The 16,580-nt window shown below is 49.3% G+C and overlaps 1 protein-coding gene across 2 annotated transcripts in view; it reads right to left on the bottom strand.

Annotated features, from left to right (window-relative positions):
* Nucleotides 1-16,580, bottom strand: part of cables1 (Cdk5 and Abl enzyme substrate 1) — a 107,540-nt gene that overhangs the window by 12,628 nt on the left and 78,332 nt on the right. For both annotated transcript variants that reach the window (XM_078398379.1, XM_078398380.1), the window contains 4 exons: nt 16,353-16,458; nt 14,863-15,019; nt 9,441-9,544; nt 2,939-3,045 (listed from right to left, as the gene is read on the bottom strand). In XM_078398379.1, the coding sequence (XP_078254505.1) occupies nt 2,939-3,045; nt 9,441-9,544; nt 14,863-15,019; nt 16,353-16,458 (474 nt within the window). The remainder of the gene's footprint in view (nt 1-2,938; nt 3,046-9,440; nt 9,545-14,862; nt 15,020-16,352; nt 16,459-16,580) is intronic.

Below are 16,580 nucleotides of genomic sequence, written 5' to 3'. Positions count from 1 at the left end.
GGGTAGAGCCGCTGCCTCACAGCGCCGGAGACCCGGGTTCGATCCCGACCTCGGGCGCTGTCTGTAGGCAGTTTGTACGTTCTCCCCGTGACCTGCATTGATTTTCTCCAGGTGCTCCGGTTTCCTCCCACACTCAAAGGACGTGCAGGTTTGTAGGTTAATTGACTTTGGTAAAATTGCAGCTAATCTTGCTATTGAGGGCGTGCAGCGTAGGTTTACTAGGTTAATTCCCGGGATGGCGGGACTGTCGTACGTTGAAAGAATGGAGCGAGTGGGCTTGTATACACTGGAATTTAGAAGGATGAGAGGGGATCTTATTGAAACATATAAGATTATAAAGGGATTGGACACGCTAGAGTCAGGAATTATGTTCTCGATGTTGGGGGAGTCCAGAACCAGGGGCCACAGTTTAAAAATAAGGGGTAGGCCATTTTGACGGAGGTGAGGAAAACCTTTTTCACTTAGAGAGTTGTGAATCTTTGGAATTCTCTGCCTTTGAAGGCAGTGGAGGCCAATTCTCTGGATGCTTTCAAGAGAGAGTTAGATAGAACTGTTAAGGAGTCAAGGGATATGGGGAGAAGGCAGGAACGAGGTACTGATTGTGGATGATCAGCCATGATCACAGTGAATGGCAGTTCTGGCTCGAAGGGCCGAATGGCCTATTGCCTATTGTCTATTATAAAATTGTCCCGAGTGTGCGTAGGATAGTGTTAGTGTGCGGGGATCGCTGGGCGGCGCGGACTCGGTGGGCCGAAGGGCCTGTTTCCACGCTGTATCTCTAAACTAAACCTAACTAATAAACCTAAGCTTGCAATGAAGGAAGCACTAAGCTTCCACTGCGGACGGTTTAGGATTAACTCCAGGAGGGTGTGATGCAGTTTTCCTGACCAGATGGTCCAGGATTAGAATTTTATTCTTGACTTGTCTCGGCTAAATCGCTGGTATTGGAACATGCCGAGCGGATCTGTTTAATGCTCGTCCTCAACACCATGGTCTTAACTCCAGCCACAAATTAACAACGAGGTTTTATTCAAAATCGTGCATCGCATCAGGATAGTCAATAGACAATAGGTGCAGGAGGAGGCCATTCGGCCCTTCGAGCCAGCACCGCCATTCACTGTGATCATGGCTGATCATCCACAATCAGTAACCCGTTCCTGCCTTCTCCCCATATCCCTCTCTAACTAACCCTCTCTTGAAGGCATCCAGAGAATTGGCCTCCACTGCGAGATTCCACAACTCTGGGTGAAAGGTTTTTCCTCATCTCTGTTCTTAATGGCCTACCCCTTATTCTTAAACTGTGGCCCCTGGTTCTGCACTCCCCCAGCATCGGGAACATGTTTCCTGCCTCTAACGTGTCCAATCCCTTAATAATCTTATATGTTTCAATAAGATCCCCTCTCATCCTTCTAAATTCCGGTGGATTGTTTGTTAGTCATGTTCCAGTTTGCAGCTTGTTTATGTAGGAAGGAACTGCAGATGCTGATTTACACTGAAGATAGACACAAAATGCTAGAGTATCTCAGCGGGTCAGGCAGCATCTCAAGAGTAAAGGCATAGGCGACGTTTCGAGTCAAAACCCTTCTTCAGACTGAGAGTCAGGGGAGAGGGAGGCGAGAGGTTTGAAAAGGTACAGAACCAATCAGAGCCAAAGAGCCCACAATGGTCTGTTGTTGGCTGTGGATGCGGTAATAATGAAGGGATACGAACAGTGAAACTAGCAGGACAACTAGGATGGGGGAGGGTTGGAAAGAGAGGGAAAAACTAGGTTAATTCCCGGAATGGCGGGACTGTCATATGTTGAAAGACTGGAGCGACTAGGCTTGTATACACTGGAATTTAGAAGGATAGAGGGGATCTTATCGAAACGTATAAGATTATTAAGGGGTTGGACACGTTAGAGGCAGGAAACATGATCCCAATGTTGGGGGAGTCCAGAACCAGGGGCCACAGTTTAAGAATAAGGGGTAGGCCATTTAGAACGGAGATGAGGAAAAACCTTTTCAGTCAGAGAGTTGTGAATCTGTGGAATTCTCTGCCTCAGAAGGCAGTGGAGGCCAATTCTCTGGATGCATTCAAGAGAGAGCTAGATAGAGCTCTTAAGGATAGCGGAGTGAGGGGGTATGGGGAGAAGGCAGGAACGGGGTACTGATTGAGAATGATCAGCCATGATCACATTGAATGGCGGTGCTGGCTCGAAGGGCCGAATGGCCTCCTCCTGCACCTATTGTCTATTGTCTATTGAAAGCAAGAATTAATTGAAGTTAGAGAAATCATTATTCATACATTGATATTGCTGGTTTCAATGAATAGACTTAATTTTCCGTGGTAAATTTAGTGAGCAATTAATGTTCACTTTTTCACGTCTTTGGGTGGAAACCGAGAGGAAACCCTCGTGTTCACAGAGAGAACGTGCAAACTCCGTTCAGACGGCTCCCGAGGTTCAAACTCGAGTCTCTGGCGCTGTGAGGCAGCAGCTCTATCCGCTGTTCAGTTTAGTTTATCAGTTGTTTAGTTTAGAGATACAGCGCGGAAACAGTCCCTTCGGCCCACCGAGTCCGCACCGACCAGCGATCCCCGCACACTAACACTATCCTCCACACACTAGGGACAATTTACACTTACACCAAGCCATTTAGGCTACAAACCTGCACGTCTTTGGAGTGTGGGAGGAAACCGAAGATCTCGGAGAAAACCCACGCAGGTCACGGGGAGAACGTACAAACTCCGCACAGACAGCACCCGTAGTCGGGATGGAACCGGGTCTCTGGCGCTGCAAGCGCTGTAAGGCGGCAACTCTACCGCTGCGCCACCGTGCCGACCTTATCGTCACGTGTACCTCGGTACAGTACTCTTGTAAACATGTTTCCCCCCGAACACCTGAACCATCAGGTGAGTGAACAGCCACACGCCCCTCACAGCCCCGGCACGTCCTTACCTTCTTATCTTACTGAGCGTCAATTTGATGTGCGGGAACCTTTCCCTGAAGGTTTCGTTCATGTCCTTTTTAAGATCAGAGGGTTTTACATACTCAATCACTGTTGTCTAAAGAGAGTAACAAGAACACTGGCTTAGCATTATACAACATATATTATACAGTAGATCAGTGCTCATCTTGTAGAAAGAAAAGTTGCCAGATTGACACATCTATGTATTGCTAAAACGCTCATCTTGTATGTATGTATGTATGTATGTATGTATGTATGTAGAAGTATGTATGTATGAAGAAGGGTCTCGACCCGAAACGTCACCCATTCCTTCTCTCCCGAGATGCTGCCTGACCTGCTGAGTTACTCCAGCATTTTGTGAATAAATCGATTTGTACCAGCATCTGCAGTTATTTTCTTATACGTATGAATGTATGTATGTATGTATGTATGTATGTATGTATGTATGTATGTATGTATGTATGTATGTATGTATGTATGTATGTATGTATATATGTATGCATGTATGTATATGTGTGTATATATGTGTATATATGTATGTATGTATATATGTATGTATGTATGTATGTATATATGTATGTATGTATGTATGTATATATGTATGTATGTATATATGTATGTATGTATGTACATATGTATGTATCTATGTATGTATGTTCCAGAAATACAGCCAAAACGGTACACGATCGCGCAACAATTTTAGGGCCACCTTACTCACCACTGGCCTGCAGTGTGCAGCGCGGCAGCAGAGAGAAGGTCAAAGAAGATGGCTGCCGGCAGGACGACCATGCGGCAGCGCCTTAGACAATAGACAATAGGTGCAGGAGTAGGCCATTCGGCCCCTCGAGCCAGCACCGCCGTTCAATGTGATCATGGCTGATCATTCTCAATCAGTACCCCATTCCTGCCTTCTCCCCATACCCCCTGACTCCGCTATCCTTAAGAGCTCTATCTAGCTCTCTCTTGAATGCATTCAGAGAATTGGCCTCCACTGCCTTCTGAGGCAGAGAATTCCACAGATTCACAACTCTCTGACTGAAAAAGTTTTTCCTCATCTCAGTTCTAAATGGCCTACCCTTATTCTTAAACTGTGACCCCTTGTTCTGGACTCCCCCAACGTTGGGAACATGTTTCCTGCCTCTAACGTGTCCAACCCCTTAATAATCTTATACGTTTCGATAAGATCTCCTCTCATCCTTCTAAATTCCAGTGTATACAAGCCTAGTCGCTCCAGTCTTTCAACATATGACAGTCCCGCCATTCCGGGAATTAACCTAGTAAACCTACGCTGCACGCCATCAATAGCAAGAATATCCTTCCTCAAATTTGGAGACCAAAACTGCACACAGTACTCCAGGTGCGGTCTCACTAGGGCCCTGTACAACTGCAGAAGGACCTCTTTGCTCCTATACTCAACTCCTCTTGTTATGAAGGCCAACATTCCATTGGCTTTCTTCACTGCCTGCTGTACCTGCATGCTTCCTTTCAGTGACTGATGCACTAGGACACCCAGATCTCGTTGTACGTCCCCTTTTCCTAACTTGACACCATTCAGATAATACTCTGCCTTCCTATTCTTACCACCAAAGTGGATAACCTCACACTTATCCACATTAAACTGCATCTGCCATGCATCCGCCCACTCACAAAACCTGTCCAAGTCACCCTGCAACCTCATAGCATCTTCCTCACAGTTCACACTACCACCCAGCTTTGTATCATCTGCAAATTTGCTGATGGTGATCATGGGTGATCATTCTCAATCAGTACCCCGTTCCTGCCCTCTCCCCATACCCACTGATTCCGCTATCCTTAAGAGCTCTATCCAGCTCTCTCTTGAATGCATCCCGTTGGGTGCCGTTGATACTCGAGGTTGTTTAGTAACGGAGCGGCAGGCGGAGCGGGCTGTGCGCCGGCCGGTTGCGGCCTCCACCCGCACACTAACACTACCCCACACACACTAACACTACCCCACACACACTAACACTACCCCACACACACTAACACTACCCCACACACACTAACACTACCCCACACACACTAACACTACCCCACACACACTAACACTACCCCACACACACTAACACTACCCCACACACACTAACACTACCCCACACACACTAACACTACCCCACACACACTAACACTACCCCACACACACTAACACTACCCCACACACACTAACACTACCCTACACACACTAGGGACAATTTGACATTTATACTAAGCCAATTAACCTACAAACCTGTACGTCTTTGGAGTGTGGGAGGAAACCAGAGATCTCAGAGAAAGCCCACGCAGGTCACGGGGAGAACGTACAAACTCCGTACAGACAGCACCTGAGGTCGGGATCAAACCTGGGTCTCTGTGAGGCAGCAACTTTACCACTGCGCCACCATGTCCTCTTCCTCCCTCTGATGAGAGTTGTGCAGCATCCTCCCTCACTGCTCCCCCTCTGTGATTAGCAATGGGCCATTGTGGGCCCCAGCCTTCCTGAGGTCATCTGTTGCCAGCCCTGATTTGTTCGGGCCTTTTCTCACCTCCAATTTTCTCACCTCACCCCAACCACTATTTTCAGCCTGTAGAAGGGTTCTAACCCATTCCTTTTCTCCAAAGTCTCTGCCTGACCCGCTGAGTTACTCCAGCACTCTGTGAAACGTCACCTATCCATGTTCTCCACAGATGCTGCCTGACCCTCTGAGTTACTCCAGCACTCTGTGAAACGTCACCTATCCATGTTCTCCATGTTTATGTTCTTTATGTTATACTGTGTTTACTGACCGGTTGTGCATTTACAGGTGCCCTCCCCTAATTCCCCATTTACTGGTGCCGTCCCCTAATTCCCCTTTTACTGGTGCCCTCCCCTAATTCCCCATTTACTGGTGCCCTCCCCTAATTCCCTATTTACTGGTGCCCTCCCCTAATTCCCTATTTACTGGTGCCCTCCCCTTCAGCGGGTCAGGGGTTGGACACGTTAGAGGCAGGAAACATGTTCCCAATGTTGGGGGAGTCCAGAACAAGGGGCCACAGTTTAAGAATAAGGGGTAGGCCATTTAGAACGGAGATGAGGAAAAACTTTTTCAGTCAGAGTTTCTGTGGAATTCTGCCTCAGAAGGCAGTGGAGGCCAATTCTCTGAATGCATTCAAGAGAGAGCTGGATAGAGCTCTAAAGGATAGCGGAGTCAGGGGGTATGGGGAGAAGGCAGGAACGGGGTACTGATTGAGAATGATCAGCCATGATCACATTGAATGGCGGTGCTGGCTCGAAGGGCCGAATGGCCTCCTCCTGCACCTATTGTCTATTGTCTATTGAGACACCAGATGGTTCTGTAAAATGCCTGTATTAACTGTTGCATAAATAACCATAGACTCATGATCTTTTTATAAAGATTTATGTGGAGAAAAAAAAAAAGTGCTGGAGTAATTGAAAAAATTGAAGGTAAACACAAAATGCTGGAGTAACTCAGCGGGTCAGGCAGAATCTCTGGAGAGAAGGAATGGGTGACGTTTCGAGTCGAGACCCTGCTTCAGACCACAACAGAACTGTTGTGACATTCCTGGATTAGCTGAGCAAGTCTTCAACCACAGTGCCAACACCCTCAAGACTTTAACCGCAGTATGCCCAATAACACAGTGCGTGCCTGAACATCAGCTGCCTGCTGCTGCTGCTGCTCAACTGGGAATATCATCTTAGGGAAATACCTTAAGGTGTTGACCTGTTTGGAGTGTGAGTACAGCCTAATCCCACTGCATGCCAGAGGACAGATGTCTAGACATGCCAATCGCTGAGTTTAGTTTAGAGATACAGCACGCAAACACACCCTGTGTGTTTGTCCCTCTGAGATACACCAGCATTTGGTGTCTATCTTCGGTTTTAACCAGCTTCTTCCTCCACACTTGTATCTCTTGCCTGTTGAGTGATTGGAGAAGAAGGAATGACCGGGGTGAGGCTCACAAGTCCATAAGTGACAGGAGCAGAATTAGGCCATTCGGCCCATCAGGTCTACTCCGCCATTCAATCATGGCTGGTCTATCTCTCCCCCCTAATCCCATTCTCCTGCCTTCTCCCCACAACCCCTGACACCCGCACTAATCAAGAATCTATCTATCTCTGCCTTAAAAATATCCACTGACTTGGCCTCCACAGCCTTCTGTGGTAAAGAATTGCACAGATTCACTGCCCTCTGACTAAAGAAATTCCTCCTCATCTTCCTCTCCACATCCACTCTATCCAGGCCTTTCACTTTTCTGTATGTTTCAATGAGGTCCCTCCTCATCCTTCTAAAGACTGGGCTTGTGTTCACTGGAGTTCAGAAGGATGAGAGGGGATCTTATAGAGACGCATAAAATTATAAAAGGACTGGACAAGCTAGATGCAGGAAAAATGTTCCCAATGTTGGGGGAGTCCAGAACCAGGGGCCACAGTCTTAGAATAAAAGGGGAGGCCGTTTAAAACTGAGGTGAGAAGAAACTTTTTCACCCAGAGAGTTGTGAATTTGTGGGCAGAGGGCAATGGAGGCCAATTCACTGGATGAATTTAAAAGAGAGTCAGGTAGAGCTCCAGGGGCTAGTGGAATCAAGGGATATGGGGAGAAGGCAGGCACGGGTTACTGATTGTGGATGATCAGCCATGATCACAATGAATGGCAGTGTTGGCTCGAAGGTCTGAATGGCCTCCTGCTGCAACTATTTTTTATGTTTCTATGTAAACTCCAGCGAGCACAGGCCCAGTGCCGTCATCGTGTGTTAAGCCTCTCATTCCTGGGGTCATTCCTGGTCGGGGTGGGCGCGCGTGTGTTTCTGCGCTGTATCTCTAACGTCTAAGGTCAAGGTTGTGAACTTCAGCCTGCAGATTAGTCATTGCACTGGGCAGCGCTGCACTGAGCAGTCATCATTGGAGTGCAAGAAAATAACTGCAGATGCTGGTACAAATCGAAGGTATTTATTCACAAAATGCTGGAGTAACTCAGCAGGTCAGGCAGCATCTCAGGAGAGAAGGAATGGGTGACGTTTCGGGTCGAGACCCTTCTTCAGACTGATGTCAGGGGGGGCGGGTGAAAGGAAGGATATAGGTGGAGACAGGAAGACAGTGTGGGAACTGGGAAGGGGGAGGGGAAGAGAGGGACAGAGGAACTATCTAAAGTTGGAGAAGTCAATGTTCATACCACTGGGCTGCAAGCTGCCCAAGTGAAATATGAGGTGCTGTTCCTCCAATTTGCAGTGGGCCTCACTATGGCATTGGAGGAGGCCCATGACAGAAAGGTCAAACTGGGAGTGGGAGGGGGAGTTGAGGTGCTCAGCCAACGGGAGATCAGGTTGGTTAAGGCGGACCGAGCGCAGGGGTTGGGCGAAGTGATCGCCGAGCCTGCGTTTGGTTTCGTCGATGTAAAGAAGTTGACATCTGGAGCAACGGATATAATAGATGAGGTTGGAGGAGGTGCAGGTGAACCTCTGTCTCACCTGGAAAGACTGTTTGGGTCTTTGGATGGAGTCGAGGGGGGAGGTAAAGGGACAGGTGTTGCATCTCGTGCGGTTGCAGGGGAAAGTGCCCGGGGTTGGGGTGCTTTGGGTAGGAAGGGACGAGTGGACCAGGGAGTTACGGAGGGAACGGTCTCTGCGGAACGCAGAGAGTGGAGGGGATGATTGGAGGGTCACCATTGGAGGGTCGGGGTTACACCCACACCATCTCCCTGCAGATGTCTCAATGCAGCAACGCAATTACAAATGAGTCATCCGCTCGGTCACGCGGCAAGTACTCACTTCACAAATTCACAAGTTCTACGAGCAGAATTAAGCCATCAAGTGTACTCTGCCATTCAATCATGGCTGATCTATCTCTCCCTCTCAAACCCAACCCCATCCCCTCCCCCTTCCCAGTTCTCCCGCCAGTCTTCCTGTCTCCGACTACGTCCTATCTTTGTCCCACCCCCTCCCCTGACATCAGTCTGAAGAAAGGTCTCGACCCGAAACGTCACCCATTCCTTCTCTCCACAGATGCTGCCTGACCCGCTGAGTTACTCCAGCATTTTGTGAAACGTCACCTATCCGTGTTCTCCACAGATGCTGCCTGACCCGCTGAGTTACTCCAGCACTCTGTGTCTTTTTTTCATGAACTAGCATCTTGTGTCGACAGGCCCTTTGGGATAGCACTATCCGACACACTATAGGGACAATTTTACCAAAGCCAATTAACCATCAAACCTCTATATCTTTGTAGTGTGGGAGGAAACCGGAGCGCCCGGAGAAATCCCACGTGGTGACGGGGAGAACGTACAAACTCCGTACAGACAGCGCCCGTAGTCAGGATGGAACCCGGGTCTCCGGCGCTGTGAGGCAGCAGCTCTAACCGCTGCGCCACCGTGCCGCCACTTTAGCTGGATTTGTTCGTAAGTCATGGGAGCAGTATTGGGCCAATGGGGCCATCTACGCCGCCATTCAATCATGGCGGCACGCTTTGGCCACGCGAGTGAGAGCGTGCCGACCGGTACTTACCATGTAGGAAGGAAAGATCAGGACACGCTTGTGTTTCCCACACGGCCACTGAGGGTCGTCGAGGAGGTTGGGGTTGTATTCAGCTACCTCTGCCACATCACCGCCTGCAGTAAAACGCCAACGTTAACACATCCTCAGCAAATCCCTCTCCCCCCCTCCTCCGTCCTTCCAGTCGCCAAGCGTAACGGGCACAGCGCAGCGACACAGCGGGTAGAGCCGCTGCCTCACGACACCAGAGACCCGGGTTCCATCCCGACCTCGGGGTGCTGTGTCCGTGCGGAGTTTGCACGTTCCTCCTGTAACCTCGTGGGCTTCCTCCGGGTGCTCCGGTTTCCTCCCACATCCCAAAGACGTGCATGTCTGCAGATTAATTGGCCCCTCTGTAAACCTCCCCTCGTGTGTTGGGACTGGATTGGAGATAGAGATAACATAGAACCAGTGTTTAGTGCAGTTTAGTTCATTGTCACCTGTGCTGAGGTACAGTGAAAAGCTTTTGTCTTGCGTGCTAACCAGTCAGCAGAAAGACAACACGTGATTAAAATCGGGCCGTCCACAGTGTACGGATACAGGGTAAAGGGGAATAATGTTTAGTGCCTCTAGTAAAGGCTGATTATAGATAATCCGAGTGTGAACAGGCCATCGATGGTCAGCGTGGACTCGATGGGCCGAAGGACCTGTTTTCACCCTGTATCTTTCAATTAATGACGGATCTCTCAAATTCAGCCTGAAGAAAGATCCCCACCCCAAACGTTGCCTGCCCTTTCCCTCCGCAGATGCTGTCTGACCCTTCTTCAGTCTAACGGGAGAAGGCAGGTGAGAATGGGGTTAAGATGGAAAGATAGATCAGCCATGATTGAATGGCGGAGTAGACGCGATGTTTTGGGAAGGAACCGCAGATGCTGGTTTATACCGAAGACAGGGACAATAGACAATAGGTGCAGGAGGAGGCCATTCGGCCCTTCGAGCCAGCACCGCCATTCAATGTGATCATGGCTGATCATTCTCAATTAGTACCCCGTTCCTGCCTTCTCCCCATACCCCCTCACTCCGCTATCCTTAAGAGCTCTATCCAACTCTCTCTTGAATGCATTCAGAGAATTGGCCTCGACAGCCTTCTGAGGCAGAGAATTCCACAGGTTCACAACTCTCTGACTGAAAAGTTTTTTCCTCATCTCAGTTCTAAATGGCCTACCTACCCCTTATTCTTAAACTGTGGCCCCTGGTTCTGGACTCCCCCAACATTGGGAACATGTTTCCTGCCTCTAACGTGTCCAACCCCTTAATAATCTTATACGTTTCGATAAGATCTCCTCTCATCCTTCTAAATTCCAGTGTATTGCTGGAGTAACTCAGCAGAACAGGCAGGAACTCTGGAGAGAAGGAATGGGTGATTTCTGTGGGTCGTGACCCTTCATCAGACTGCGAGGGGGGGGGGGAGAACATGGAAGGGTAAGGTGTGAAAACGAGAGATCAAAGGGGACGAGGGTCAATAGATCGTTGTTAGCTGGGGGAATGGTGACAACAATAGGAGGCATACGATGTAATGTTTAATCAGGAGGACTGTGAAGCTAGTCGGAGAACTGGGAAGGGGAGGGATGGAGAGAGAGAGAGAGGGAAAGCAAGGGTTACTTGAAGTTAGAGAAGTCAGTGTTCATACCGCTGGGGTGTGAGCTGCCCAAGCAAAAGATGAGGTGCTGTTCCTTCAATTTGCGCTGGGCCTCACTCTGACAACGGAGGAGGCCCAGGACAGACAGGTCAGTGTGGGAATGGGAGGGGGAGTTAAAGTGTTTGGCAACCAGGAGTTCAGGGAGATTTTTTAGATTTAGAGATACAGCGCGGAAACAGGCCCTTCGGCCCACCGGGTCCGTGCCGCCCAGCGATCCCCGCACATTAACACTATCCTACACACACTAGGGACAATTTAAAAAGTTTTTTTTTTACATTGGCCCAGCCAATTAACCTACAAACCTGCACGTCTTTCGAGTGTGGGAGGAAACCGAAGATCTCGGAGAAAACCCACGCAGGTCACGGGGGAGAACGTACAAACTCCGTACAGACGGCGCCCGTAGTCAGGATCGAACCTAAGTCTCCGGCGCTGCATTCGCTGTAAGGGGGCAACTCTGCCGCTGTGCCACAGCGGTGTAGGTGTAGGCGGTAGACTTGATGGGCCGAATGGCCTAATTCTGCTCCTATAACCCATGAACATGACCATTTACGCTCCACACTGCATGACTAACCTCCCCACTATTCACAATTACAGACTGACTGCTGTGGACATCAATATAACAACGGCTGCAGAAAGTAGCATCTGTTCAGACTGAATTAGTAAAAATAGGATGTGTGGGAAGGAACAGACACTGGTTCCCATGGAGAAAGTGAGAAGACGATTTGCGGAATCGATAATTGAACTGAGAGTTTAAACTCTAAAGGAAAGACTGAACTGCCTGGAATATCTTCCCCGGAGAGATACAGGCTCCAACAGAATACTTCATCCCAGCTGTTATCAGGCAACTGAACCATCCTATCACCAACTAGAGAACAGTCCTGACCAACCATCAATAGACAGACACAAAATGCTGGAGTAACTCAGCGGGACAGGCTGCATCTCTGGAGAAAAGGAATGGGTGACATTTCGGGTCGAGACCCTTCTTCAGACCATGTACCTCATTGGAGATCCTTAGACTATCCGCAATCAGGCTTTAGGCGTGACTTGGACAGGTTGTGTGAGTGGGCGGATGCATGGCAGGTGCAGTTTAATGTGGATAAGTGTGAGGTTATCCACTTTGGTGGTAAGAATAGGAAGGCAGAGTATTAACTGAATGGTGTCAAGTTAGGAACAGGGGATGTACAACGAGATCTGGGTGTCCAAGTGCATCAGTCACTGAAAGGAAGCATGCAGGTACAGCAGGCAGTGAAGAAAGCCAATGGAATGTTGGCCTTCATAACAAGAGGAGTTGAGTATAGGAGCAAAGAGGTCCTTCTGCAGTTGTACAGGGCCCTAGTGAGACCGCACCTGGAGTACTGTGTGCAGTTTTGGTCTCCAAATTTGAGGAAGGATATTCTTGCTATTGAGGGCGTGCAGCGTAGGTTTACTAGGTTAATTCCCGGAATGGCGGGACTATCATATGTTGAAAGACTGGAGCGACTAGGCTTGTATACACTAAAATTTAGAAGGATGAGAGGAGATCTTATCGAAACGTTTAAGATTATTAAGGGGTTGGACACGTTAGAGGCAGGAAACATGTTCCCAATGTTGGGGGAGTCCAGAACAAGGGGCCACAGTTTAAGAATAAGGGGTAGGACATTTAGAACTGAGATGAGGAAAAACTTTTTCAGTCAGAGAGTTGTGAATCTGTGGAATTCTCTGCCACAGAGGGCAGTGGAGGCCGATTCACTGGATGGATTTAAAAGGGAGTTAGATAGAGCTCTAGGGGCTAGTGGAATCAAGGGATATGGGGAGAAGGCAGGCACGGGTTACTGATTGTGGATGATTAGCCACGATCACAATGAATGGTGGTGCTGGCTCGAAGGGCCGAATGGCCTCCTCCTGCACATATTTTCTATCTTTCTACCATTCTATGAAAGGTTTGGAGGGATATGGGCCAAATGGAGGCAGGTGGGACTAGCGTAGATGGGACATGTTGGCCGGTGTGGGCAAGTTGGGCCAAAGGGCCTGTTTCCACGCTGTATAGTGATATGACTCTATGACAAGCGACTCGTTGGTGAAACCGTGAGTTACTCCAACACTCTGTGAAACGTCACCTATCCATGTTCTCCAGAGATGCTGCCTGACCCGCTGAGTTACTCCAGCACCCTGTGAAACGTCACCTATCCATGTTCTCCACAGATGTTGCCTGACCCGCTGAGTTACTCCTGCACTCTGTGAAACGTCATCTATCTTAAGGGGTTGGACAGGCTAGATGCGGGAAGATTGTTCCCGATGTTGGGGAAGTCCAGAACCAGGGGTCACAGCTTAAGGATAAGGGGGAAGTCTTTTAGGACCGAGATGAGAAAGTTGTTTTTTCACACAGAGAGTGGTGAGTCTGTGGAATTCTCTGCCAAAGAAGGTTGTTGAGGCCAGTTCATTGGCTATATTTAAGAGGGAGTTAGACGTGGCCCTTGTGGCTAAAGGGATCGGGGGGTATGGAGAGAAGGCAGGTACAGGTTACTGAGCTGGATGATCAGCCATGATCATATTGAATGGCGGTGCAGGCTCGAAGGGCCGAATGGCCTACTCCTGCACCTATTTTCTATGTTTCTATCCATGTTCTCCAGAGATGCTACCTGACCCGCTGAGTTACTCCAGCACTCTGTGAAACGTCACCTATCCATGTTCCCCACAGATGCTGCCTGACCCGCTGAGTTACTCCAGCACTCAGTGTCTTTTCTTTTGTAAACCGGCATCTGCGGTTCCCTGATTTATTCACAAAATGCTGGAGTAACTCAGCAGGTCAGGCAGCATCTCGGGAGAGGAGGAATGGGTGACGTTTCGGGTCGAGACCCTTCTTCAGACTGATGTCGGGGGTGGGACAAAGGAAGGATATAGGTGGAGACAGGAAGATAGAGGGAGATCTGGGAAGGGGGAGGGGAAGGGAGGGACAGAGGAGCTATCTCCTCACCTCTCTGCGTTCCGCAGAGACCGTTCCCTCCGCAACTCCCTGGTCCACTCGTCCCTTCCTACCCAAACCACCCCAACCCCGGGCACTTTCCCCAGCAACCGCACGAGATGCAACACCTGTCCCTTTACCTCCCCCCTCAACTCCATCAAAGGACCCAAACCATCTTTCCAGGTGCGACAGAGGTTCACCTGCACCTCCTCCAACCTCATCTATTGCATCCGCTGCTCTAGATGTCAACTTATTTATATCGGAGAAACCAAGCGCAGGCTCGGCGATCTCTTCGCTGAACACCTGCGCTCGGTCCGCATTAACGCAACTGATCTCCCGGTGGCCCAGCACTTTAACTCCCCCTCCCATTCCCAGTCTGACCTCTCTGTCATGGGACTCCTCCAGTGCCATAGTGAGGCCCGCCGGAAATTGGAGGAGCAGCACCTCATATTTCGCCTGGGCAGTTTGCGGCCCGGTGGTATGAACGTCGACTTCTCCAACTTCAGATAGCTCCTCCGTCCCTCTCTTCCCCTCCTCCTTCCCAGATCTCCCTCTATCTTCCTGTCTCCACCTATATCCTTCCTTTGTCCCACCCCCGACATCAGTCTGAAGAAGGGTCTCGACCCGAAACGTCACCCATTCCTTCTCTCCCGAGATGCTGCCTGACCTGCTGAGTTACTCCAGCATTTTGTGAATAAATCAATTTGTACCAGCATCTGCAGTTATTTTCTTATATATCTGCAGTTCCCTGTTTCTACGTAAAAATCAAAGTAAGTGTAAATGCTGTGCACAAGGACTTCACCGCTGTTACGTACCTGTTTCAATGCTTCCTTGTGTGCTGTTTGCCCTCCCAAGAGGGAGATTACGATGACCTGCATTCCGAAACTGCGATAAAGATGCTGTGGAATCAATAGTGTTTCTCCTTCCACCCAGAACGTTCGTTGGATAAAGAAACTGCGTGTAGGAAACGGTCTAGGAAGCAAATCATTAAAACTGAGCGAACATTCACCCTGGAAACCACCTTCTTTTAGTTACACAGAAACATAGAATATAGGTGCAGGAGTAGGCCATTCGGCCCTTCGAGCCAGCACCGCCATTCAAATTTGTAAAAGAACTGGACAAGCTGATGCAAGAAAAATGTTCCCAAAGTTGGGGGTGTCCAGAACCAGGGGCCACACAGTCTAAGAATAATGGGGAGGCCATTTAAAACTGAGGTGAGAAAAAACTTTTTCACCCAGAGAGTTGTGAATCTGTGAAACTCTCTGCCACAGAAGGCAGTGGAGACCAATGTAGGAGTAGGCCATTCGGCCCTTCGAGCCAGCACCACCATTCAATGTGATCATGGCTGATCATTCACAATCAGTACCCCAGTCCTGCCCTCTCCCCATACCCCCTGACTCCGCTATCATTAAGAGCTCTATCTAACTCTCTCTTGAAAGCATCAAGAGAATTGGTCTCCACTGCCTTCCTAAAGGAACGTCCTTTATTGCTGAGGCTGTGCACTCTGGTCCTAGACTCTCCCACTAGTGGAAACATCCTCTCCACATCCACTCTATCCAGGCCGCTCACTATTCTGTACGTTTCAATGAGGTCCCCCCTCATACTTCTAAACTCCAGCGAGTACAGGCCCAGTGCCCACAAATGCTCATCATAGGTTAACCCATTCATTCCCGGGATCATTCTTGTAAACCTCCTCTGGACCCTCTCCAAAGCCAGCACATCCTTCCTCAGATATGGGGCCCAAAACTGCTCACAATACCACAAACGCAGCCTGACCAGCGCCTTATAGAGCCTCGGCATTACAACCCAGTTTTTGTATACACCGATGAGCCAAAACATTATGACCACTGACAGGCGAAGTGAATAACATTGGTTATCTCGTTACAATGGCACCTGTCAAGGGGTGGGATATATTAGGCAGCAAGCGAACAGCCAGTTCTTGAAGTTGATGTGTTGGATGCAGGAGAAATGGGCAGGAGTAAAGACCTGAGCGACTTTGACAAGGGCCAAATTGTTCTGGCCAGACGACTGGGTCAGAGCATCTCTGAAACGGCAAGGCTTGTGGGGTGCTGCTAAAGCATCTGCTGCTAATGTTTTGGTGCCAGATACCACAGGACAGCTTCAGGGGTCTTGTAGAGTTCATGCCTCGGTGGGTCGGAGCTGTTGTGGCGGCACACGGAGGACTCGAAGGGCCGAAGGGCCTCCTCCTTCACCTATTGTCTATTGGCCAACAGCAGGTGGTCATAATGATTTGGCTGGTCGGTATATCAGCTCCCTTGAAATAAATGCTCCAGACGATACCCACCTTACCATCGGCACCCAGTTCTACTCCTTCAAGACCAATCACCGTCTCCTTGGCACCAACTCCACCCGAAGGGTGTCTCGGCCTCCCAGACTCCACCTTCATGTCCCTGAAAGCAGAGGTGGCGCAGTAATCAGTGAGGAACAGACAGAGCACGGAGACATGGCGAACGGAGCGCACGTAACTTCACGCCCCCCCTTTCCCGCAGGGTCTTGATCACGGACTCATTCA

The sequence above is a fragment of the Rhinoraja longicauda genome, chromosome 4 (genome assembly GCF_053455715.1).
Source record: "Rhinoraja longicauda isolate Sanriku21f chromosome 4, sRhiLon1.1, whole genome shotgun sequence".
In the NCBI taxonomy this organism is placed as follows: domain Eukaryota; kingdom Metazoa; phylum Chordata; class Chondrichthyes; order Rajiformes; family Arhynchobatidae; genus Rhinoraja; species Rhinoraja longicauda.
Note: the sequence above shows the minus strand (reverse complement) of the source record. Positions and strands in the feature narration are given on the sequence as shown.